The 25,191-nt window shown below is 38.0% G+C and overlaps 1 protein-coding gene across 2 annotated transcripts in view; it reads right to left on the bottom strand.

The window, feature by feature from the left end:
* Nucleotides 1-25,191, bottom strand: part of GLG1 (golgi glycoprotein 1) — a 156,525-nt gene that overhangs the window by 23,754 nt on the left and 107,580 nt on the right. For both annotated transcript variants that reach the window (XM_057533919.1, XM_057533921.1), the window contains exons 4-13: nucleotides 23,181-23,396; nucleotides 18,044-18,247; nucleotides 17,070-17,141; nucleotides 15,941-16,124; nucleotides 13,425-13,639; nucleotides 9,478-9,599; nucleotides 7,866-7,967; nucleotides 5,966-6,119; nucleotides 3,982-4,119; nucleotides 1,694-1,780 (exon numbers count right to left, since the gene is read on the bottom strand). In XM_057533919.1, coding sequence (XP_057389902.1) covers nucleotides 1,694-1,780; nucleotides 3,982-4,119; nucleotides 5,966-6,119; nucleotides 7,866-7,967; nucleotides 9,478-9,599; nucleotides 13,425-13,639; nucleotides 15,941-16,124; nucleotides 17,070-17,141; nucleotides 18,044-18,247; nucleotides 23,181-23,396 — 1,494 coding nt within the window. The remainder of the gene's footprint in view (nucleotides 1-1,693; nucleotides 1,781-3,981; nucleotides 4,120-5,965; nucleotides 6,120-7,865; nucleotides 7,968-9,477; nucleotides 9,600-13,424; nucleotides 13,640-15,940; nucleotides 16,125-17,069; nucleotides 17,142-18,043; nucleotides 18,248-23,180; nucleotides 23,397-25,191) is intronic.

The raw sequence follows: 25,191 nt of genomic DNA, 5'->3' as shown, positions 1-25,191 counted from the left end.
GAGCCCTGGTCTGGGAAGATCCCACATGCCGCGGAGCAACTAGGTCCGTGAGCCACAACTACTGAGCCTGCGTGTCTGGAGCCTGTGCTCCGCAACAAGAGAGGCCGCGATAGTGAGAGGCCCGCGCACAGAAACAAAGACCCAACACAGCCATAAATAAATAAATAATTTTAAAAAAAAAGTCTATAAGAGGACTTAACCCACAGTCTCCCTCCCTTCTCCGTCTAAAAATAATAATAATAATAATAATAATAATATTAGAGTATAAACAACTCTACCCCAATAAAAAATAAATAAAATAAAATAAAAAATAAACATAAAAGTAATATTAGAGTATGTAAAGCCTTTGGAATTTTTCCCCAAAGCTAAGCAGTTCAAAATGAAAACAGGAGTAACTGACATCTATCATCCTGTCCTCGAACCAGACAACAAACTACTACCTCTCGGGAACACACGCCAACTGCCTTCAAGTAGAGTAACTGCTGTGCAGCATCAGCTGCTGACACAACATCTTCCTTTAAAGAGTTACACACCCCAGAACATCCTCATCAGCCCTCAAGGACAACGAGAATGAGACAGGAGATGACACGAGATAAAAGAAGGCAATGCATTTTTGAAAAATAGAAAGAAAAAAAAGACCCTAAGAAATGTAATTTTATGTATTGCCTATTTTGACAACTTAAATAGCTCTAAAAGGCTTATAAAAAAAAATAGCTATTCCCTGTTTCCCTGATTTCTGGCCCTACAAGATAATTCTCACATTTTAACTGCCCCCCCCAATACTCTCTGTATTTCAAACAGTATGCCTATGCTTATGAGGTTTCTTTTTAATCTCATTTTTTGTACTTTAGTGAGTTTTAGGATGGAACAGGGATAAACATGGAATAATATTCAATCTTCCATGTTTAACTGCAAATCCCAGGCTTTTATTTTATTTCAGTGGACACACAAACATTACCAAATGGGGACTTCCCTGGTGGCATGGTGGTTAAGAATCCACCTGCCAATGGGAGGGAACACGGGTTCGATCCATGGTCGGGGAAGATCCCACATGCCGCGGAGTAACTAAGCCCGTGAGCCACAACTACTGAGCCTGCACTCCAGAGACCGCGAGCCGCAACTACTCAGCCCGCACGCCTAGAGCCCGTGCTCCACAACAAGAGAAGCCACCACAATGTGAAGCCTGCATACCACAACCAAGAGTAGCCCCTGCTCGCCTCAACTAGAGAAAGCCCACGCGCAGCAAAGAAGACCCAATGCCGCCAAAAATAAATAAATAAATAAATAAGTTAAAAAAGCAAAACAAAAAAAAAACATTACCAAATGACCTAATTGAAAGAGCTAAGGATGACAGAATAGGAATGCTTGGACTATTCTTGAATGTGATTAAGGGATTTGAAGTATAGCTGTTATCTTTTCTTAAAGGGGGAAAAAAGATTGGTCTTGTCACTGTGATAATTCTAATTTATGAAGAAAACCGAAGGGCTAAATGCAGTGTTTAGCTACAGAAATGAGGAAAGGGGTTCAAGAAGCATCACGATATTCTTCTTTAAAAAGCAAACAGAGAATCTGACAAGGTTTCTTTTGTTCTACAGGGAATCTGAACTCTCAAGAGTCTCGAAACAAAAGAATGAAGAAGAAAAGAAAGGCTGCTGACAGGGCACTCTCCTTCCATGAGCTGCAAACTGCTTACCTCGGATTCTAACTCGGTGAGGTTGCCGACTATGTCTCTGCACTCTACAGCCAAGTCATCAAGATGATCCTGGAGGCATTCAAGCTCCTGCAAATAAAAAGGCACTCTCTTAGCATTTGTCAATTATATAAATAATCAAGGGTAGATGAGATACCAGTGTCCACTTCCTTTTCAGTGGTCTTCCTTTTCTTTTCTTTTAAACAACTTCACTGAACAGAATGCTAGAGCTTTATTTGAGTCCCCAAACTGGGATTTTTGAAAAGATAATTATTTGATGTATCAGAGTGGTTAAGAGGGTCAAGGGGGTACAACAGCCATGCAAATCCTCCAGAAGGCCAAACTGATAAGTGCAACAAGAATCAATGTTCAGGTGTCCTCAGAGTCTAAAAATCTTACCAGGCCTTTACTCCATTCTGTCAACACTCTGCTAACCTGCATTTTGATAATGATCATTGGACAAAATATTCACAGTGAAAGAAATGGCATATTCTACGACTCTTCGTGGGCAAGTAGGTTGGGACCCAGTTTCCGGGTCTGAAACACAGTAGAGAGCTGATAGCTCCTGCAAATCAAATCTGGGATTCTAACCCTAACCCACATAAAAGGATCCTCTGAGGGTAACTGCAAAACAAGCGAGCACACTAGGGTTTGAGTATCTAAAAGCTATCTCACCTGGGCTTTGGAAACTGAGCTGGAGTTACCTTGTAACATCAGTCTATTGCTATTCCTTTTAGAGACTTAGAGGTTTTAAGTTTTATATTAGCTTACTTTCCCAAAGAACATGAACAGCTATTTCTCAGCAAAGGGCTCTGTTAAAGGATCAAGTTTAACTTACTATTCTGCAAGAATCTCTGTTTCAGAATTAGAATGGGAAGCGAGGAGAAGGATTGTGGGAATTATACAAGACCCAGAAAGGGAGTGTGGAGGGGGGGACCCTAAAGGAAAATGCATACAACTTTTGGAGGAGATAAATGGCTAAGGGAAAAATTCCACTCATGGACTCCTTTCTGAAGTTTAGCTTCACAGTGATGGGCTGTAATGTAGTGCAGCCTTCTCACTGTTACTTTACAGGGGGTATGAAAGGAAACTGTTTCATGGGATTCCATATGACCATATCCCTTGTTTCATTAGACAGAGGCAACAGAAAGCTAAACTATATGGCATTTCCTAACAATAAACTCGACAGAACTGTAGTAGGCCCAGGAAACAGACTGCTGAAAATGATATTCCCAGGCCCAACAGATCTGAGTAGGCATCATGTTGCTTTTAAAAAATATCCAATTCCTGCACATGTGACTTTCATTAGTTTAATCCCAGAGGGTGTTTTGGAGTGGTACAAATGGAACCGTTCATGCCTCCTTCTAGTATTAATGGGGCTTTAAATAAGTAGCTATTCCTCACTGCATGGTTCCTCTGCCTTGATCTAAAAGACAAGCTACCTTCCCACCTAATTTGCTAGAATGCAACAACATATCTTCTTTTTTTTTTTTTTTTTTAAACTAGGCACAAAATCCTAAGAAACCATTATAGCATACACATTAATTCTTGGGGCTGCTCCTTCTCTACACTTTCCTGTACAGAGAGGTTATAATAAAATGGAACAAATGCCTGGCTAGGATTAGACCTGAGCTCTAGGTAAGTAAGTCAATACCCTTCATTTCTCTGAGCCTCAATTTATCAATTACTAAATGGAAAAAATAATTCCATTCCTACATCTCTTCTAGGACTGTCGTAAGGCAAGCATACTATTCATGCATATCAGTATTCCCATATCGCTGTATATATTTATACTCTGCCTTCCCTCAAAAGGACCTAATGTAGCTTACAAAAATGAGAAAAGAAAAAAAAAAAAAGCAAGATAAAATCAATTAAAAATGAGTAAAAAAGAGAAAAGAAAAAGAAAATATGTTAAGGAAAGTGGAATGAAGCCGGTAGTAAGTTAGTACACAAAATGCCTACCACAAAATCTAATACACCTGCTAGAGGCAGGCCATATCTTTGGCTCGAGGCTTTTTAAGAGGCAGGACAAAGAGGGAAAACAATCAATTACAAAACATAATAACCATAACATTAAAACAAACTAACTGCTTAGGAAAAGTACAATTATAGAGACCAAAGAGAACATTTTCCTCAGGATTTCTTATACGAAGAACACTGAATAATATAGCAAATCACACACCTGTGAAGTTGATGGACAGGGATTTTACAGTGTTTGTAGTCTATATAAAATGTTAATCATGAACATTATTATTATTACTACACCATAAATAGGTAGCTTTGTCACCTACCTGTCCAGTCTCTGTTTTTTCACTGCACCATTTGCCCAGATCAATCAGGCACTTATCCTGAAGGGCAGGATCCAGCTTAACGTCCATGGCACGCTGGTGTAGGATCCTCTGGACTTCAGCTCGGCATTCCCGTGAGAGCTACGTGAGAAATAATAAGCAAAATACTTCAAAGGTACCAAAACCAAAACCAAAAGACACTAGATAGAACAAATCCATTGTCAGGAAACTAACAAATAACTTTACAGTTATTTGAACCGAACTTTATATACCTCGAATCTCTTCCAGAATAAAAATTAAATGTTCTAGGATGCTTCTAAACACCTTTATCTCTAGGAATGCGATTATAAATACATTCAGCATTTTCTAATATACTGTATGAAACAATATTCTTTTCTCAGAGTATCCTGATAAAGGTGAATTAGGACTGAATCACCATGCTGTACACCTGAAACTAATATAATATTGTAAATCAACTATACTTCAATTAAAAAATGAACTGGATTTGTTCAGATGAGGTAGAGAGTTTTTTGTTTATGAAAATTAATTTGCCACTACTCTATGAATGTAGAGTGGAATGCTGGATCTGATTCAAGAAAGAATAAACACTTGGGTGAGGAGAACTGAGTTCAAATTTACCTAAACTCGGAACAAGCAGGTGAGAGTTACTTCAGTTCAGAACCAGACTCTTCTAGGTAAGTTAATGAGAATTAGCAGAGGGTCAAACAGATGAAAACTAATATTTTGGGGAGAGTTGTGAGAAAGCTGTCATTGACAGGTACAGTCAGCCTCTCCTCCTAAAAGAGCCAACACATCTGGAGGGAGGTATGGTGGGGATAGAGAGTAACTGCTTAATCGGCATAGGAGTTTCCTTTCGGAGACATGGAAATATTTTGGAAGTAGATAGAGGTGGTGGTTGCACAACTTTGTGAATGTACTAAGTGCCACTGAGTTTTTCCTTCTAAAATGATTAACTTTATGTTATGTGACTTTAACCTCGATTTTTAAAAGAAGCCTATTTTTTAAAAGGACAGCATACCAGATTCCAACTCTTTCTTTATTTACAAAGACAAGGAACCTCCTACTATAGTGACTATCAAGATGCTAGGATTTAAAAAAAAAAAAAAAAAAAAAGATGCTAGGATTTAGGAGCTCCTGTGATTAATGACAGGCTCATTATACGAAGAAAAAAGTAACAACAAATTTCCATATTTTCTTACATAGCAATATAAAAACTGGGTTAATACTGCAGTAACTAAAGTATGACATTTCTTTCTGTCTGAGTCTCCTCATTCTGAATCCTAAACAGTCAGACTTTTGCATTAAGCTCAGAAGGGGTATTTGCAAACATGCCTGTGAAATAATACCATCTATATTTTCTGTAACAAATGCAGGGCTGAAATGCAAGAGTATCTCAGAAGGCTTAAAAAGGCCACCCTGGAGAGCAAGCAGCATGTCAGTATGGGACCAGAAGGCAACAAATGTTACCTGAGAGCCAAGCAGACACAAATATCCCAACAAGAGGCAGTACTCAGGGCAGACAAATACCAAGAGAGTGGGGCGTGGAGGGTGTAGCTCCAATGGGTGTGCTGTCTGAGGGGCCTCAGCAATACACGCATTATGGGCTCTGCTGCCAAGGGCAGAAGCCTAAGAACCGTTTACACCTTGGCTAAGAGCTTCTAACGGATCTTTAACACTAAATACAGTTAGGGTAGCGGCATTTGTCTACTTGTGATTTAGATTTTGGTAATTTTAAGAAAAACTGGAAATGTCCCCTCATTTTGTTAAAAACATAAAATCAGATGGAAAGAAGCTGGTAGAACAATTCTATGTACACTCACTGAATGAAGAAGCTTCTAGTAGTGCAGCAACCCCTCCCCACCAGATATACTAACAAAGTTTTCCAAGGATGATAGGAATCACAACAATTCACAGCAAACAAATTAAATGATGACAGGAAGAAATGAAGTCAACATTGAGTGCATACCCTCCTGCCCTGTTCCTCAGTGCGGTAGGCATGTCGGTATAAGCAAGAGAACACAGCTCCAGGAGGCATAAGTTCACTGGTTTCATTCCAACCGTGGGTGTGGCAAAGACGAGATGCATCTCCCTGGCATTTGCGGTATAAGACAGGGTCCAGCCTATAAGGTTAAGAGTTAAGAGATAACCACTCTTACTATACCTTTCCTCCCAAGACATGCTAAGGGTTTCTGCAAGGTGCTTGTTTGTGTACCCGCTGACAATCACTTCTAGGGTAGTGGAGACAGCAGGTAAGCACAAGTACATTCCTGAATTTTGTTCTTCATGAACACACAGTGGTCAATCTGTAGAAGTTTGTTAATCCTTAATATAGAAGATTTAAGTTCTGTCTCAAAGGTGGTATCTTCGCAATGTAAGGCACACAGCATTACAATAACAGACTCAGCATTAACGTGCCCTAGCTGAAATGAGACAAGGGTTGTAGCAATCACCAGGCAATTCACAACTTTTACTCAGTACTTCTTCTGTGAGTAAAAGTCAATCTCACCTGATACACTAGGTTCATTAAGATCAGGAAAGGACAAGATACACAGTCTCCTCCTCAAGTTCTTTTCTAGTAAAACTGTTCCACTTCTTCTTCCCATGCAAGGTAAGGCAGTTATATTTTTAGTTTACCTGAACATGCTTATCAACTAAAAAAACTTGACATTTAACTTTGACTCTGGAGACAGTGGATTAGGTGATGAGCCTCCTGCCTCTCCCGATCAGACCGATGGATGCTTCATTCTGTCTGCATTATATTATCAACTCTGGGGGAGGGCTGCTTAATGGGAGGAAGAAGGCTAATATTTAAGGAGCTTTAAAGATTGTGAAGCATCTTTTGATCATGGATGAAGGAATTACAGAAGAGGAAAAACATAATTTTTCAAGGTAATAAACTCAGTAAACACTCTGTTATTTCGGTTTAGATAGCCAGAGTAAGCACAGGGAAATTCCCACCCAAGTTTCTGAAGTCCTTTCAAGAGTTAACTTGAGGAAACAGAAATAGACACACTGAGTCTTCAAGTAATCTCTTTCCAGTAAAGTATGGGGGTAAAACATATATTAATCACCAGAAAAATAATTAATGACCAAAGTACAGTGGCTTAAAACAATCAGGAAGCAGCTGAACTTGGGAGGCAGGAGGAACAGCCTGGTCTGGAGGTGGGAAGAGAAAATAAGACATGGAAAGAGGGAGGGATTGCAGCCAATAAACAGTTATTCTGACCATAAGAGATATACTTCTATTTCATCTACCTCCCCACTTTTTTCTGGCTAACAGGATGAGAAGAGAATCAAGTTGTCATTTACTGAGAAGAGCTTCTTAAGACAGAATAAATTCAATAACTTTGAATAGTGAAAGAAATAAAGCAAACTCCCATACCCAGGACAAATCAATAAAAATAAAAATCACTATAAGAGACATATCTGAAGATGCTTCTGCTGCCCCACAGCTGCCCAAGTTCTTTCTAGATAGACGTTTGTGGTATCAGAAACACTTGATGCTGACTTTCAATGTAGTAGTTAATGGGGACACTTGGGAATAGACCTGCAGGGCCTGTCTCTGCTTTTAGATACTGTTCTGAAAGCAAGAAAGAGGTTTTTCTGGAGATTAAAGTGTCAGCTATCCCACAACTTAACAAAAACAAATTACTACTGATTATTTTTTTAAAATACAAGGGATAGTGACTACATAGTAGAACAGGCTGAGGCTTACCTTACTATGGCTTCAAAATACCCACTTCCAGTGCTTAAGACTCTGTGCTTCCAATGCAGGGGGCACAGGTTCGATCCCTGGTCAGGGAACTAGGATCTCACATGCTGCGTGGCCAAAAAAACCCCCAAACCAAACAAAACAAAATACTCACTTCCAATCACGGGAGATGAAATATTGCAGCTCTAAGAGACGGTGTTCACAATCTTCCACCATTTTTTCTGTGTATAAATGTTCCATCAGGCACGAGAGGATCCTGGGCATAAAACAGGGGTGAAATTGTAACTAGAGAAAGTTCTGACAATGGATTCAGAACTCTCACACCAGTATTGCTTGGTCTGTAGAAAAAGCCATTTAGCTATTTTCCTAGGGCAATCAGGGACTTACTTTCCTGAGAATCACTCAAATTAACTCAACCTAACAGTGCTCATGCCTTCTATCAACTTCAGAGCCACTTAGCACTTAGGACTCAGCTTACACAAGAGCTGTGTGCAGCTGCTTTATATTTAACTGTTTATTATGAGAAACTTCCAACCATACAAAAGCAGAGAATCATATAATATCCATCTTCCCTTCCCATAGCTTTATCAACCTATGGCCAAGTTTGTTTTAACCCTATACCCCCCTTGCTAATATTTTGAAATAAATCCCAGATACACTATCATTTCATTTGTAAATATTATACTTCAGCATGTTTCTCTATAATATGAAAACATAATACCATTATCCACTAATGAAATTAATCTAAAAATCCTTAATATCATGAAATGTCCTGTCAGCTTTCAAATTTTTCCAATTATCTCATGCCTTTTTACATGTTTGTTCAAATCAGGACCCAGAAAAGGTCCATAACCTGCATTTAATTAACAGTATCTCAAATCTATTTAATCTGTAGCAGATTCCCTCCTTCCTCCCTCTCCCCTGTCCCCTTAATAGTTGACACAGTTATTTTCATATTGGTAAATAGTCTTAATCAGTCTTAAGAGTGTTTGTCTACCTCCACCAACCATACAAAGAGCTTCAAGGAAGAAGACCTTTTTTTTAACCTCCTACCACAGCATGAACAGCTGGAGTATATGCACAGCAGAATGATGAGAAACATGGACTGCATTTGTTTCACACAGTTGGGTACTGCCGGCTGCAGGCTATAAAGATTTTTGCAGAATGGAAAACCTGTTCTTACTTGCAACCTGGTTTTAAGAGCTGTTTGCACATCATATGGAATAAAACCAATACATGAGACTCAAATGCTTTATTATAGCATTTTACAGCTTTCCTAGATCTTGGATATAACTTCAGAGTTCATTTTGTCCATGATTACCCCCTCCAACCACCACATTTTGTGTTTTATTTCAATTATAATTAATTACTCTCTAATAATTATCAAGTTGCCAATGTATATGAGACAATATACAAATAGGATGAAAAGTATAGAGCCAAAGCATGTTTCATTTTATCCTGAGAGTTTTTCTCCCTGATTTTTATTTGACCATTAAGTAGGATTATTCAGTGACCTAACGTCTAGGACTGTATATGCTCAGTCACTGTCAACAAACATCATCACAATGCTAGGTCTAGGTTCTCTACATCATGGATGAGGCAGAGCCCAAGTCTCAATCCCAATACTAGTTTTAACAAAAGCTGGTATGTGTTCCTGCTTAACAAAATTTCAGTTAAGTTGTTAAACCATCGGCAAGTCATTTGGGGATATATTCCCCATGCTGCACTGCCAAATACAATACAATACCATAAATAAGATAACCTACATCGGGTCTCCGGATCTTATGTGTTTGCAGGCTGTCTGTATTACAGATTCACAAGCTTCATTCAAAGCTCTATCAATGCGGTAATCTGCACCAGGGTCAGTCTCCTGAATCAGTGTTTGAAGCTGGATTAAAAAAAATTAAGAAGGAAGAAAGAAAGTCACTTATACATCTAGGATGAACAATGTCATGTCTTCAATCAGTTCTCAGTCTGGTATATCACAATGTACTCTTAACAAGGTACTACAATTGTCATTGGCCAAGCTCAACAGCTCTTGTCAAATACTTTCCAACTAGTTCCTCTACTCTGCAAGTTTTTCTGTTTAACTCATTGTAGGTATAGCTTGCCTACCTGTCTGAACCATCCCTGGATGTGTGCAAAACAAGAGGACCTTACAATATAAAAGCTGCCTCTTTCCTCACATCTGTTAATCAAATTACTAAATCTGACACTCAGTGCCAAGCCAGAGTTGAGTGGAGAAGAGTAAACAGAAGACACTTCCAGTTAGAGATCTAATTTGGTTTTAAAAATCTAGAATTTGAATTTTGCTGCAAAGACAATGGCATAAAACAAGTATACTCTGCTTTATTAAAAAGAGATGTGAGACTTCAGTTGCAAGAAATACCAATTACAAAAACCAAGAATATAATATTACTTATAATTTCCTATATTTCCTCAACTATTTTTTATATAACCAAGAGATAAACCAGAATTTGTTCATTACCAGTAATACAGAAAAATACTTGTCATTATGCAGTTGAAAATGAGGATATATTCTTTAACATTTACTTTTGCTTGCTCCACACTCTGTCATAGAATAAAGTGAAAGCACGAGAAGACATGCCTCAGATTCTTTTTTCCTGTCTGAGGAGAAAGCAGTCGGGGCACAGATGAAAAAGCTCTAAATTAAGAATGAGAAAACCTGAGTTCTATTAATAGTTCTGTCTCTGCCAGATACTAGCTTTGAGAACAAAGGCAAGTTGATTAACCTCTAAGTTCCAGTTTCTTTAACTGCAAAGAATTATAAGGAAGAATAATATATAGAAGGTTGTGTAAGCTGCAAAGCATTTTACAGATGTAAAAGATCATTATTACTACAGATGGGTAGCAGATGGTGTTTGGGGTGGGAATCTTAAATAACACAAAGCAAATTTGAAAACTACGGTCCTTCTGGTTGGGGTTCCTTTTGTTCCAAGTTAAAGAATTGGAGCCCTTTTTGTGTCATTGATTTAGCCTCTGTAGGAGCCTTCTCTGATCCTCATACATTTGACCTACAGTCCTATAGAGGCTCATATGAAAGCACTGACCCCATCACATACTTGATCAGAGAACAAAGATCAAAAGAAAATCCCCCCCAAAAAAAAAAAAAAAAAAAAAGAAAATCCCAATTCTGTCTCTCCTAAAAGAAGTCAACAATCAAGATGAGAGAAGTATGAAAGATATCTAATATTCTGGGATGGAACTCATTTATACCAATTCTTGGTGCAATTTGGAGAAGCTTCAAAATGCAGTGGTTAGTTAGTAGGAAGATTACTACTACTGTCAAATGACTACCAATTTTAATTTGCTGACAAAGACCAAAATATTTACTTCTTTTTCTGAGGGACATTATAAGCATCATGGGAGTCTGGAAGTTTCTCTAAGAAGTTATCAGTTAAATATCCATGACTGACAGGCAAACTTTGAGAATTCTCCATGCATGTACCAGACTGCAGGTTCTAAAAGAAGACAATGAATGCCCTACAGACTCTAGGAGGTTAAAGGCTCAAGGGATCACTGCTACTCTGGAATCCAGTGACAGCGGTGTGGGAAATAAACACTAAGTATGTGAACTATTACATGATTATACATCTATTCCTGCCCCGATTGCTTAGGAAAACGTGAGAAAATGCTTCCAAAAAATTAGTCTAGAGAATAGACGGCAGTCTCCTTAGCCTAGGAGAGACTGGGCCCAGATTTGTTCAGCCATAACTGAAAAGAATTTAAGTTCATGATCACAGTGTATTTGGAAGAGTATATACTCATTAAGATAATAATTATTCTTATGCTTCACTATTTATTCCTTTACTATTTGTTGAGAGATCACTAAATCAAAGCACCACCAAGCAGAGAACAAGGGAAAATTAATGGTCAACCACAGACCAATATGGAAGTCTACTGTATCAAGGAAAGAAACTTTGAAAAGCAAATTATTACAAAACATTCCTCCATTTGACTGAGAATGGATAATGAAGTAGAAGACTAAGGAAAACTTTCTCCCTTTGGATCACCTATCTTCAATTTTTGTGAGCAAAGGCTAAAGACCACAGGTCCGTGAAAAACAAAACGAAGTGTTTCTTGCCCACTTAGCTAAACTTAATGTGGACAAAACCACGTATTTTATCTTTTGAGGCTAACCTCTAGGTTTGGAAGCACTTTTCTTTTGGGCACAAAGCATGAGGTGGGTGCTATTTATTTCTCTCTCAACAAGCTAAATTTCAAAAAGCCCTGGAGGTAAACTAGATGCTTCCAAATAAAATCAAACTAATTTCTTTTTTCTGTACACCTTAGTACAAAGTGTAGCCTCAGTAAAAATATAAGTTTATTCCTGACCACCACCCTCCCCTTTGCATGCTGCATTAAGGATGAAATGTCTTGATGTGTTCTTGGTCTGGGGCCCAGGCACACACATTGTCACAGACGTTTCCCAGGACAATCACCAGCAAAGACTGCTCCTGAGGAACTACATCCAGAAGTCTTCCTTCTAGCTAGGCTTGGTGTTCTGGAGAAGAGGCGACATTTGTCTAGTTTTCCCACTACGGGATGTGTACGTTACTGTCCACTCTGGGTCAGGGTGAGTAATAGAAGCTAAGATGAAATTTTACTCCACGTCAAAATTCTATGGAAATTTTGTGTTTCAGACTGTAAAATTCTGATTTTACCTGATTAGCAGGAAAATCAAATTCAATTAAAATATTCAGTTTTTAATAAAGAATGCCAACAACAAAAACAAGAGACTAATGAATTGCAGTTTTCTAAAGTTTCACTTAGGAGAGAACCTCAACCTTCTAATTTAGAGTATAAGGCTACACTCTATCTTCTGTGCTTCCTAAAGGAATGTATAGGAAACCACAGAATTCATTGTACAGGATGCCACTGTTACATTTCGTATTGTAAATTGCTCAAAGACTCTTATTCGGTAAAAAGCAATAAACATGGATAATGGTAATGAAACAGATGCACTCTATCTATTATCATATTTTGTTAAATTATATTATGTACCTGATCTATAGTTACTCAACTGTTTATGAACCTTGGATCAAGAACAACTTTATCTTCTCAAGCAAAGCACGCTAATTTTTTCCAACTATCTTTACAGAACTGACTGTAGAGTTTGGCGGTAGAGAAAGACAGACCCTCCCATGCACAGCTGCCCTTGTCAAACAAGAAAAGATGGTGGGATTTTGAAAACGACATGCTTTCTTGATCCTTCAGGCCAGGAATTCATGCCATGCTGCATATCAGTAGTACGAAGAGAATCCTAGAAAGTTTCAATTCATTTCAGCTCTCTTTCAGCCTCAACTCAATCAAACGTGGTGCGAGAGGCACATTCTCTTTTGCTGGAAGACCTTTTCTGATTTACCAGAACCTGGTTTGCCTTAGTAAATACAATCTAGCCAGATACCTCTTCTTTAAACACTCCAGTAAACAATGCATTTTATCTACTTCTTTAAGTTTACTATATAGCTCTTTTTATTTATTATGGGCTCAGACTTCTGCTCTGCAGCTAATTCCACATTTTTACTCTGATATGCCTGAAGAAACAATATTTTGCGTCTAGTTCTTAATACCTAAGGTTCACTGTGATGTCACAAATGATCCAGATAAATAAGCTGGGACAGTGTCAGGAAGAGGCTCCTCGGCTGATAAAATGTAACATTAAAAATGGCAGTGGAAAATCTGTCCTTACCGCTTGCTGGCAGTTCATTCCAAGGTTCCCTTTCTCCCCCCGAACTACTTTCATCAGACAATGCAGGGTTCGCCCTTTTCGATGCAATCCGGAACAGTGGTGTTCAATCTCCCCCCGACAGCTCAGGATGATCTCAGGGCTCAAAGAAAAGTCTTCCATCAACATGCGGCGGTAATCTAACATCTCGCCCTGGCACTCACTGCTCACTTGCCGCCCTGTTAGGATTTAAGTCACAACATTATGGATGGTGAGCTACAGGATCAGATATTACCACATATTAAAAGTACAAGTTTTTCCCTAGAATATACCAGTCACACTATTATCTAGACTGAAAAGCAGAGAATTTAGCAAAAGCTTTATCAGCATAAAATGAGTTTAATACTCCAAAGACTAGGGTTTACCTTGTCAGTGTTCTGCCTTATACAGAATTTTATACTACTGAACTAGTAATTCATATGTTTTGCCAACAGAAGTCTTATCAATAAGATAACTACTGGGGTAAAAACGAAAGCCAGGAAAATCCCTACTGGCTTACACCCTTTAAGCTTGTGGAAAAATCTTCACTTCAAATACTCACTACACCTCCCCAACTCTTCTTTGAGCTGTCAATGCCATCTGGGAAAACTTATGAAATTAAAAAAAAAAAAACAGCTTTGCTGAGGTATAACTGACATATAATAAACTACACTTTTAAAACATACAATTGGATAAGTCTGACATATGTATGCATCAATGAAACCATCACCACAATCAAGATATCGAACATATAACCATCAACTCCAAAAGCTTCCACATGTTCCTTTAGAATCCCTCCTTTCCTTTCCTCTCTACCCACTTACCCCATGCCCGCCCAGTCAACCACTGATCTGCTTTCTGTGACTACAGATTATTGTACTAGTTTGCATTTTTCAGAAGTTCATATAAATGGAATGATATGCTATGGACTCTTTTTTTTTTTGTCTGACTTCTTTCAGATTTTTTGAGATTCAGTCTTAAATCAACAGTACATTCCTTTTTACTGCTAAGTAATATTATTCCATTATGTGGCTATACTACAATTCATTTATCCCTTAAACTGCTGATGGACATTTGGGTTATTTCCAGTTTTGGGCTATTACAAATAAGCTGTTATGAGCATTCATACACAAGAGTTTATATGGATATATGCTTTCATATATCTTGGGTAACCTAGGATTTACACGGCTGGGTCATAAGGTAGATGTATGTGGAACTTTTTAAGAAACTGGCCAACTATTTTCCGAAGGAGAAATTTAAAATTCCCATCAGTAGTGTAGTTCCAGTGCTTTCACATCCTACTAACACTCACATGGTCAGACTTTTTAGTATTAAAAATCTGTATAACTTCTATGAATTATCTGTTCATATCCTTTGGCCATTTATTTGCTGAGTCTTTTTGTGTTTCCTGTTAATTTGCAGTTTAAGGAGATTAACTCTCTATTTTTTAAATACCAAAATTAGATGTTATGCATACTGTTTTATAATATGCTTTTAGTAGTCAACAATCTCCACCTTTACATTTCAAGAAAATTTCATCAAACACCCAGACCATAATCAAGATTCTCCAATTTCCTCCAAAATGTCCTTTGTTTGCATGAATACCAAACATGCATGGTCTCTGGTTGCTCTTCATTGCTTTTAAGCTTAGGAGTCTTTCACTACCCAGATATGAGAAAAAAATTCAACAAAAAGTTCTGAGTTTTATTTAACAACTGATCTTCTTCCACTTAACTTTTTAATCACTAGCCAATTGTCCCAGCATCATTCATTTGACAGCTAAGAATTTCATTTTTACATCCTACAGTCCATGTTAAGAAATGTTCTTTCTGAATGACCCTGACCTTTTATACATTCTTCTTAGTTCCTTTATCAGGGATTGACTTTTGGACTGAACAGACCCTGAGTCTGACCTTATAAGGTAATCCTTCCTTCTTTCACTGTTTATTTCTTTATATCAACACTGTTGGAATAATAACAGTACTCATCACTTAGCGTATGTTACGTGCTATGCCAAAAAACCTCATTCGATCCTCACAGGAACTCCTCAACACAGGTAATATATTTTTGTTTTATAGATAAGAAAAATGAGGTTTGGAGAAATTAAGAAACATAAATAATGGTCCCCAGGCAGTTAGTTTGGTGATAGAGGCATCATTTGAAGTCACGTCTCTCTGACCCAAAGCTCATATGCTAAATCATTATGCTTCCCTGACTCTCCTAAAATTGCTGTGTGACATGCATTTTAAAAATTTTAAACTGGATTTGAGAAATATACCTTACTTAAAAAAAGCTGGGATGTAAAGAAAAACAAAATTTAGGGCTGTTGAGTTAAGAGGAAGGGACTTCAATAAGACTTAGGGATACCAAGCCTTCAGCCTAGAGTTCTGCTTACAAAGAAAGGCTCCTGAGTCACAAGGTACAAGTGTACTCAAAAGAGCCCACATAGGAGGAAACGAACCAAAAAGGAGTGAAAATGATGAAAAGAAATTAACTCTTACCTCTATGCACAGCTGACTCCAGACACATCAGAAGGTAGGAGAGCCTGGCTTCCCGGGACCGAGGAAGGTTTTCCACGTTGCACCGGTATTTCTTCAAGTCACTCTTACAGGATTTGGCCAATGAATAACTGACTTTATAATCCTGGGCAATCAGCTTTTGGCGGGTTGTTAGTGCTTCTCGACACTGAGGAAAGAGGGCAGAAAGGGAGCTGTGAGACCGCTCAGGAGGCTGAGCTGTTCACAAGTACCTCTAAGACAAACAGAGGCTCATGGCCAAGTACAGTGAACAACTGCAGTAGTTACCAAAATGTCTATGTTTAAGTTTGGTTAAAATTGAGCACAAGTGTGTTGAACTAGTGTAGCAAGAAGTAGGGGTATATGAGCAGGAAAGCCTGAAATTCTATGGTGAATTGCTGATTATTGCAACAATAGCAACTGTCCAGAACACATAAATATTTGGTAGATTCTAATACATTAACTTGACAAAGTATTCTTTTCCTCTTCAACAATATCCCTAAAGTAAATTTCACCAGCATGAAAGTGGCAACTGACATAACAGTCTGGAAGCTCCATTCTATACTTTTTAAATATAATTATTCAATACTAAGTGATTTAAGGAAGTGAAATGAGGAACATTTCTTCAGCTGCACAGGAAAGTAAGTGACAGGATAGCGAAGCCAAAAATAATGACTTTCAAAAGTCATGAAAGATTCTTGCATTCATCCAGGGACAGAGAACTAACAGTAACGAGAAAGCTTGATGAGACAGGTGCTGAACAATTAAATTGCTAATTATCTATGAAGCATATTGGTTTGGTTAGTCTAAACTTCTTGAGTACACAGGGATGGATTCAGTGTAATTCTGATATAAAATTCTCTGATTTTACTCCCCAAATTGATTCCCCATTGGCTTCCCAAAGTCCAGATATCACGAGAAGCTTAATTTTTTTCGTTTAAGTGAAATATGCTTTGGTTTCCTACTAAAAGCCAAGTATCTTACCTCCGAAAAGGATAAGCTGTATCAGTATTTTATATTTTGGTATGAGTTTATAAGAATATTGTTTGAGAGGATTTGAGAAAGCTTTTACGAAAATGAATAAAATGCTGGTTTGTTTCAAAGTAATACTTACTTTTTCACTCATGGATTCTTCAAATTTATGGTTAAAGAGGCACTTATATACTCTGCCTTCACCAGCTTGTGTCTGTAAGATGGAATATAACATCATCATCATCATCACTAGCTAAGTAGTTATGCTGGGCAGTATCCACAATCTCACAAAGAACTTTGTTAATTTATTATAATGATGACTACCTTTGAACACATGGCTCAGTCATTTATAAAATTTAGTAGCCTTTGAAAGAAAATAATGATTGCAGTAAAGATGAAAAAAAATTTCCCATGGTATTTGAATACACTGTCATGTGTTCCCAGACATACTGTTAATTAGGAAACCAAGAGAAGCGTCAATGAGTCTCTCTTCTTACAACTTTATGCTAGAGTCAGTAAAACTCTAGCATTGGCTCTGATCAGTGGTTCCGATAGTTAAAGCTATTAATTCAAAACAGCAGGCAGAGTAGGAGTGTACACAAGTCACGCTCAGTCCTTTGTGGTAAAGATGGAGATTATTTCTGCCTAAAGGGTTGGAAAGTTGTTCTATAGGGTACGCAGGTAGTAACCAAGGATTTGGTTTTAAAAGTTAGCCACCTGCTGCTTCCTTCGTCTTAGCCAAAACTAGTTAAATATAAATACGTAATATGGCCAAGTTTTAGCCATGGAATATATGTGAAATGGGATTCCCTGGTAAGATAGGATTCCTATATATAAAACAGATTTCCAAGAACTGAAATTGAGAAGTGAGATAGAGTAGAAAAAACAACGTATGGAGACTGTTCGAAGCCAAGTGTTAACTAGATGTTACCTCAAGGCTGAGCAGCCGTATCCAGTACCCAGATAACTTTCTGTTATCCTGGGACCAACTCCACCTTCCATTTCAGTGACTTTTCTACATGTGACAGCTTGTGTTGGTTTAATTTTGGAATCGAGTATAAAAAAATATTTAGGAAGAAAAGGAAGCAAAGAAGAACAGTTTCTGAGCTGACTCACATTTTCACAAAAACGTTCCCGATCATCTCGGCAGGCAAAATATAAATGCCGGTCTAAGTGAAAGTCATCTGAGGACAGCTCAGCCACCCGGAGAATGGCTTTCTTGCAGAGTTCAGAGACTTGAATCTTGGGCTCTCTTTCTTCTGCTTCCTTCACCAGGCCTTTCTCCAAGCATGATACCACCTCACCCTGTGAATGTGCATCCTAAAACAGCAAGGATACTAACATTTAAAAACTCTCACCACCATGAGCATCAAATAAACATCATTTGGTTAAAAACAAAAAACCAAAAAAACCAACTCAACACACAATAGTTTATCAATGTTCTATTGAGAAATAGGGTGAGAACCAACCACATTGTGGAAGTTACACAAAATGCCCTCGATAATCTTTGGTAAGAATGTAATAGTTGCAAGCTATAAATGAAAATACAGATCCTGGGAAATTTAAGTCAGTTTAGTTTGCACTAGAAACAAGAACCTGACTTTTCAGAGTTTAAAATGTCAGAAAATTTTAAAGAAATTACATCAGCCCAATGTGGTGATCATAGTTCATGTCAATATTGATAGAACACTGCAGAAATATCTGTTAATTTACCTCTAAGGGCTAGGTATTTCTCAAATAATAGTGCTTTAGTCAAGTTTAAAAAATAACAAACCTCAAAATTCATTGAGAAAACATGTTATAGAGACCTTCTTTCTCTTTTTTCTATTTTATACTGTCCGCAAAGACCCCACTCTTTAGTGTAATGTTCACTTTGATGTTCTGGATTTATCTTAATATGATTTAACAAGATTACCACCATTTACACAAACTGCTTTTGAGAGCTTTCCTAAAACCATCCAATTATCTTTAATTGTACATTGCATCTACCCCATAGCAACCACAAGCACTCATTTGTTCAAAATATGAAAAATTTCCCCTAAACATTTTCTATTTAAGAGTCCTAATCTTCTATATTCAGAAGATATGCTTCAAAAACTTGAGAGGTATATCCATAAATGTACCAAACCAAAGCAGCAGAAAATTCAGTGTTATCATTTTACTGACACACACACACACACGCGTATATAAAATCTCGTTATAGTAAAATACCATGTTTATGAGATCATCTGTATATAGGACTCCTAAAACTAGGTAGGGAAATATCTATTTTACTAAAATTTCAATTCAACAAAAAATGTATATAGTTTTTTTCCATTTTGTTGTAATAGGGTTTGTTCCACAGCACATTAATTTCTAAGTATTTTCATGAAAATTTTCATGTTCTCTCTTAATATACCTGTGAAAAGGGGCTACGAGCTGTGATACCTATTGTGCAGCTGAGTAAACAGAGGCCTAGAGGAGTTTATCAACTCGTCCAAGCTGCAGAACATAAGGCACCTAGCTAACAGTCCACCATTTATTTTTTTAGACCTTGGAGTGCTATGAAACTCCTACAGTTTGTATGTGGGTTTTGTATATTTTTCCTGAGGAAAGTTCATAGCTTTCATTAAATTCCAAAAGGTTTTCTGATCCAAAAAAGGTCAGGAAGCACACTATACCAGCAGATTCTCATGCCTTCCTATTTTCTATCTGTACCTCAAACTTTCTCACTAGCTTTATGATTCCATCCAATGCTTAGAAACCTGAGATGAGCAAAAAGTTTTTTTAGAGAGTAATTCTGAAGGGAGAAAAAACTCTGAAGGACAAGTGACAAAAAGATAAGGACAGAGAGAAGAGTGGACACAAACCCCAGAAATTCAGAGTAAAGCTTATTTTTTCTTCCTAATTTATGAGTGACACTAAAATTTGTCTGACTTTGGCCCACTTAGAAAAGCCCTACCCATTTCCACTTCTCAAAGGAAAAACAAACCTGTGATAACAAAGATTTGGAAACATATCAGTCACTTACTATTTACAGTTTACAAGAGATTATTATAAACATGTTTTGTTAATGAAATAATATAGCAAATTTTAGTAGCTCATAATAACTTACTGAGAGGTTGCTAGCAATTAGGTCGTAATCATATAAAAAAGGTTGAAAATAATAGCATGATAGCCAACTCACGATTTAGACTTACCCTTTAGTTCTGACATCATAGGGTAAAGAAATGATTTCCCTGTAATGAGTCTAAGTGTTTCCCTCTATACTTAGGGTTTACAACTGTTTAAATGCACCAGCACCATGGTTTGAGACCCTCTAAGGAATCCGAGATGTAATTTTAATTATAGCAATTGTAGCACCACATATTAGTATTGCGCCATAACATCACCTCCATTAGATGTTTTTATTTATCATAACTTTAGATAATTTTTTCTAATAAAGATATTTCAGGAATTCTTCTCAGTTTCCCAGAGTCTCTGAGCTTTTCAGTTCAGCCCATTTGAGTTATACAACTGAAATGTATGCAAATATTTGACAAAGAAGACTGTAGGGTTATTACTGAATATGAATGAAAGCAAGGGACTGTATAGCAGCACATTACCTACAAGAAAATGAAATTACTTAGGGTTAGGTTTTAAAAAGTTATTAATATGCAGGCTTGACATATGAATAACAAATGATACTGTAAACGGACTTACAATGAATTTTTAAAATTCTATTGTGGTGAGACAAATGTCTGTCTTAAAACTATTACTAGTGTCCCAATCAGTTTTTAGCAGTTCAATAAGTAATATTTTTTCTTCTCCATACACCTTGTCCTTTTTAAAAAATTTTTTTGAAAGACCAGAGAAGGATAACACTAATCACAAAAAGGTGGGCAAGAACTCAGTTTTCATCTCTGCTATTAACCATCCTCCATTTCAACATTTGTAATGTCTTCTGTGATCTACCTCTATAGGTAAAGAGAGAAAAAGAATGTCTGAACTATTCAAAGTAGTTGGTTAAAAGCAGGAAAGGATAAAATGATAAAACTAGTGTGTGAAAAGTATAAAAGTAGTAATAATGTGGGGCACTTGTCCGCAACTAAGTTCCTGTACTGGATGCCACATCCTGCTTTCTCTTCAAATGATATAAATTATTTACATTTACTTTTGGAGATCTGCCTTTCCATTTTAAAAATATTTATTTATAAAATTCCAAAGGTTTTATTAAATATATAGTCTTTGTTCTAAAAATTTACATACATTAACATTCTGAAAAAATCATTATAGTTCTGAAATTATGACATTTATATGTTCATACAGAGGCAGGGTATAAACAGATTAACCATGACGCCTCTCCTCTGACCTCTGGAGGTGAGTTCAAAGCTAGTCACAGAGGAGTTTGCAAGCTTCAGGGCAACAAATTTAAAACTGATGAGTGCGTTCTCTTCTGTGGTCAGAAGCTGACTTTATAAATTCTCAGGATAATTTTCAAAACTAAATAACTTGGCTTCAGAGAAGGAAACTATAGTTAGAAAAAGGCAAAGAAGGGCTGAGGACAGACTGCTATCGTTTTTAAACTTGGCTGTAGCAATAGGGTGGATTACATACAAAGGAACATGCTTTTTCAGAAGTGCAGGCATGAGTCATTCTAGGGTGCTAGGGTGGGGGTCTGGAGTAAAAAGAAATTCATCTAACTGGTAGGTACAGCCAAAGATGAAAATGACAAAAATGTGCATTTGGATGGTCCATGGAAGCATTTTTGTTATTTTAACTAAGCTGAAAAATCAATCCTCACTGTCACATCTTTGGGCTCTGGCACTATTATATTCTGCCACGGTTCAAGTCAGTGCAGACTTAGTAACTTGTACACGCAGCTGAAAGCAGGTTTTACACTGACAATTCAGATTGCTAGTGGGAAGCTAACCAGCGACTATCTTGGTGGGCAACAGGGAAGAACTACTACAAAGAGAGGTGAATTGTAATGGTCTGCTCTACAGCACAGATTACTAACCACAAAAATGAAAATGTGTCATCATTGATTCCTGAAAAGTGTGTCTGTAACACTTCTATGAAGATTTTTTAGAGTGAGGTTTGGAACGGGATATAACCCTCAACACCCTAAATAAAGTCAGAGGCGCTTCCTGAATTATCAGGGTGACTTAAATGCTTTTGTGCCATTTCTACAGTGTGCTGGGAAAGTGAAGAATCACCCTCCTTTATTAAAACTGGCCTTTCATTAGCTGCCTGAAAGCTGTATGCCAGTTCACAGCGCTCTCAAGACCGACCCAGAGGTTCCCTGTGAAAGGGCGAGCCCTGTGCTGGTATGAAGCAAAGGGTATTTGGTGACAGCCAGACAATAACCAGCACTCAAACCTTCATTTGAACTGGTGTGTGCAGTTCCAGAATTCTAACACCACGCCCCCCAGTTGGGGATGGAAGCCTGCAAGTCACAGTGCTCTGAACAAACAGAGGGCAAAGGCACAAATGGATTTTGCTTTCTCTCATACTTCCTAAACAGCAGATTAATGAGCAGCAGCAATTAACAGCTGATGCCATACACAGGTCTCAGACTACCTCTCCCACTGGCATCTGCTACTTCTCAGGAGTTCTTTCATTTTTGCTAAGCAAACAAATTCAGCATAAACCTGGCTGAACCTCCATTGTGACCCTCTGGACAACAGACTATTAAGGACAAAAATAAGATCAGATATAATTAAGGAAGAAGAAGCTAGGTAGTTATTTTCTTTCCTGCCTTTACTAAAACTAGTTCTCCTGAGATGAACATAACATATATCACATTTACAGAGTAGCTTTCTTCTGAGAAGCTAAAAGTACCTTCCCTATTTTAAAATTTTCTAATTTTTATATATGTTATCTTCTTTTATACTGGTGTGCTTACTAAGTAATTTTTTTAATGGCAACAGTGAGGTATATGCAAAGAAAGGTTAGAGAACTTGAGTCTCTCCTAATCCAACTACTTTTCCCACAGGACTACAGAATACTTTTCTAGAGGAACGTTATAGGTAACCAGCAGCTGGTTTTGCATTTTGAAGCTAACACTAATCTTAGCAGATATTAATTCCTCTACTCCCCCATACAGTATTGAAACATTTTGTTACAAACAGATGAAGTGCACCCACAGGCCAACTAGCCTTAGATATTGGGGCTGTCTGGACCTCAACTTTAAGTCTACCTCCAGCCCTAAATTTTTTCCATGCCAGTCATACAAAGCTTTTCATTCATCGAGTCTGTAAGACCCCTTTGGTGAAGGCAGTGTAGTAGATACCTTTTCTCCAAGCCGAATGCTCCCACATTTCAGAATGTTGATGTCATTTTTACAGTCATCCATGAAGCCACAGATTAGACGGTAATCACTGAAAATGATGGCTGTCATCTTGGTGATGTATTGGTGACACTGGTACTCAGTGATGTTGCCTCGGTGATCCACCAAGCAGGAAACCAAGTAACCTTTTCCAACTGGTTCATCAGCACACTCTTTGATCTGCTCAAAGGAAAGTGGCTGTTTTACACAAGTATTCTATTCTCTTACCAAACAACTTTTACAAAAGAGAGAATGATATTTTCTTGTTTCTTCTTCCGGGGGAGAAAAAGGAAAACACTTAGAAATGCTTGTGTTTTAAAGAAAATAGCGTGCCATGCCTACTCAGATCGTTGCACCTTCTAGGAAACACCTGATTAATATGCTTTGCAAGAAAATACATACATATACAAATGCTTAGGTAGAACCCATGTTTAAATGGCGTAAAAAGAGCTTTTTAAAAATTTTCAGCTTTGTTGAGAAAATTTATTAAAATGTATTTATTGAAAAGAGCTTTTGACAGCTCTTTTTATAATGATTCTACTGAGAAGTCCCTTTATCCATGCAAAGAACACAATGGACAGTGAGAAGATTAGTCTAAGGAACAGGTCTGAAAAACAGGTGCAGAACTAAAGTCTAGTTGCATATCCTAAGCCAAGCTACACAGCAAACTATTAATGTTAGGTAAACCTAATGACCAAGGGGAGGGAGGGAGGAAGGCATACTATTACCTCTTGACATGACATTAATGTGTTCTGAATTAACTATGGATTTGGACATATGTTTTGAACCTAGCAGAATCCCAGCTTTAACACTGTGGTCTAGAACAGAAATATGTTTAAATATGATGTTTAGGGACTTCCCTGGTGGCACAGTGGTTAAGAATCTGCCTGCCAATGCAGGGAACATGCGTTCCAGCCCTGGTCCAGGAAGATCCCACATGCCGCAGAGCAACTAAGCCCGTGCGCCACAACTACCGAGCCTGCGCTCCAGAGCCCGCAAACCACAACTACTGAAGCCCACGCGCCTAGAGCTCGTGCTCCACAACAAGAGAAGCCACCGCAATGAGAAGCCCGCGCACCGCAACAAAGAGTAGCTCCCACTCGCCGCAACTAGAGAAAGCCCGCGCGCAGCAACAAAGACCCAATGCAGCCAAAAATAAATAATAAATAAATAAATTTATTAAAAAAAAATGATGTTCAGTGCAGTCTGGCAAGAAGTTTGGGAAGGGGAAGGCCATTGCAAGTCTAATTTGGCTGGTTTAGACATATGATCTAGTGGATCAAGCACAGCGTGACTCCACATGGGTAGTGTTCCTGCAAAGTACACATAAAATCACAAGCGCTAATGAAGGAAAATAGCCCCCAAATGTTGAAATTCAGGCATAAAAAACTGAAATCTACTTACAGGGTTTTAAGCTTGAATTATAAAGCAGAGAAGGTTGTTTAGAAAAAGCCTGTTGCATTTGGAGCAATTAAAAAAAAAAAAGGGCTTCCCTGGTGGCGCAGTGGTTGAGAATCTGCCTGCTAATGCAGGGGACACGGGTTCAAGCCCTGGTCTGGGAAGATCCCACATGCCACGGAGGAGCTGGGCCCGTGAGCCACAGCTGCTGAGCCTGCGCGTCTGGAGCCTGTGCCCTGCAACGGGAGGGGCTGCGATAGTGAAAGGCCCGCGCACCGCGATGAAGAACGGTCCCCGCACCGCGATGAAGAGTGGCCCCCACTTGCCGCAACTAGAGAAAGCCCTCGCACGAACCGAAGACCCAGCACAGCCAAAAATAAATAAATAAATAAATAAATAAATAAAACTTAAAAAAAAAATAAAAGGCTGCTAGTAAAAAAAAAATTGTTGTTTAAGAGTTTCCAGCCTTAAAAAAACAAAAAAACAAAAAAAAACAAAACAAAAGTGGCAGTTTTGACAAGAGGAAGGAGCCAAATGTAAATGTCTGTTTCCCATATAAATGAGAAGGGAATATTTT

Source organism: Balaenoptera acutorostrata, chromosome 19 (genome assembly GCF_949987535.1).
Source record: "Balaenoptera acutorostrata chromosome 19, mBalAcu1.1, whole genome shotgun sequence".
NCBI lineage: Eukaryota > Metazoa > Chordata > Mammalia > Artiodactyla > Balaenopteridae > Balaenoptera > Balaenoptera acutorostrata.
This window is presented reverse-complemented; position numbering and strand designations above follow the sequence as displayed.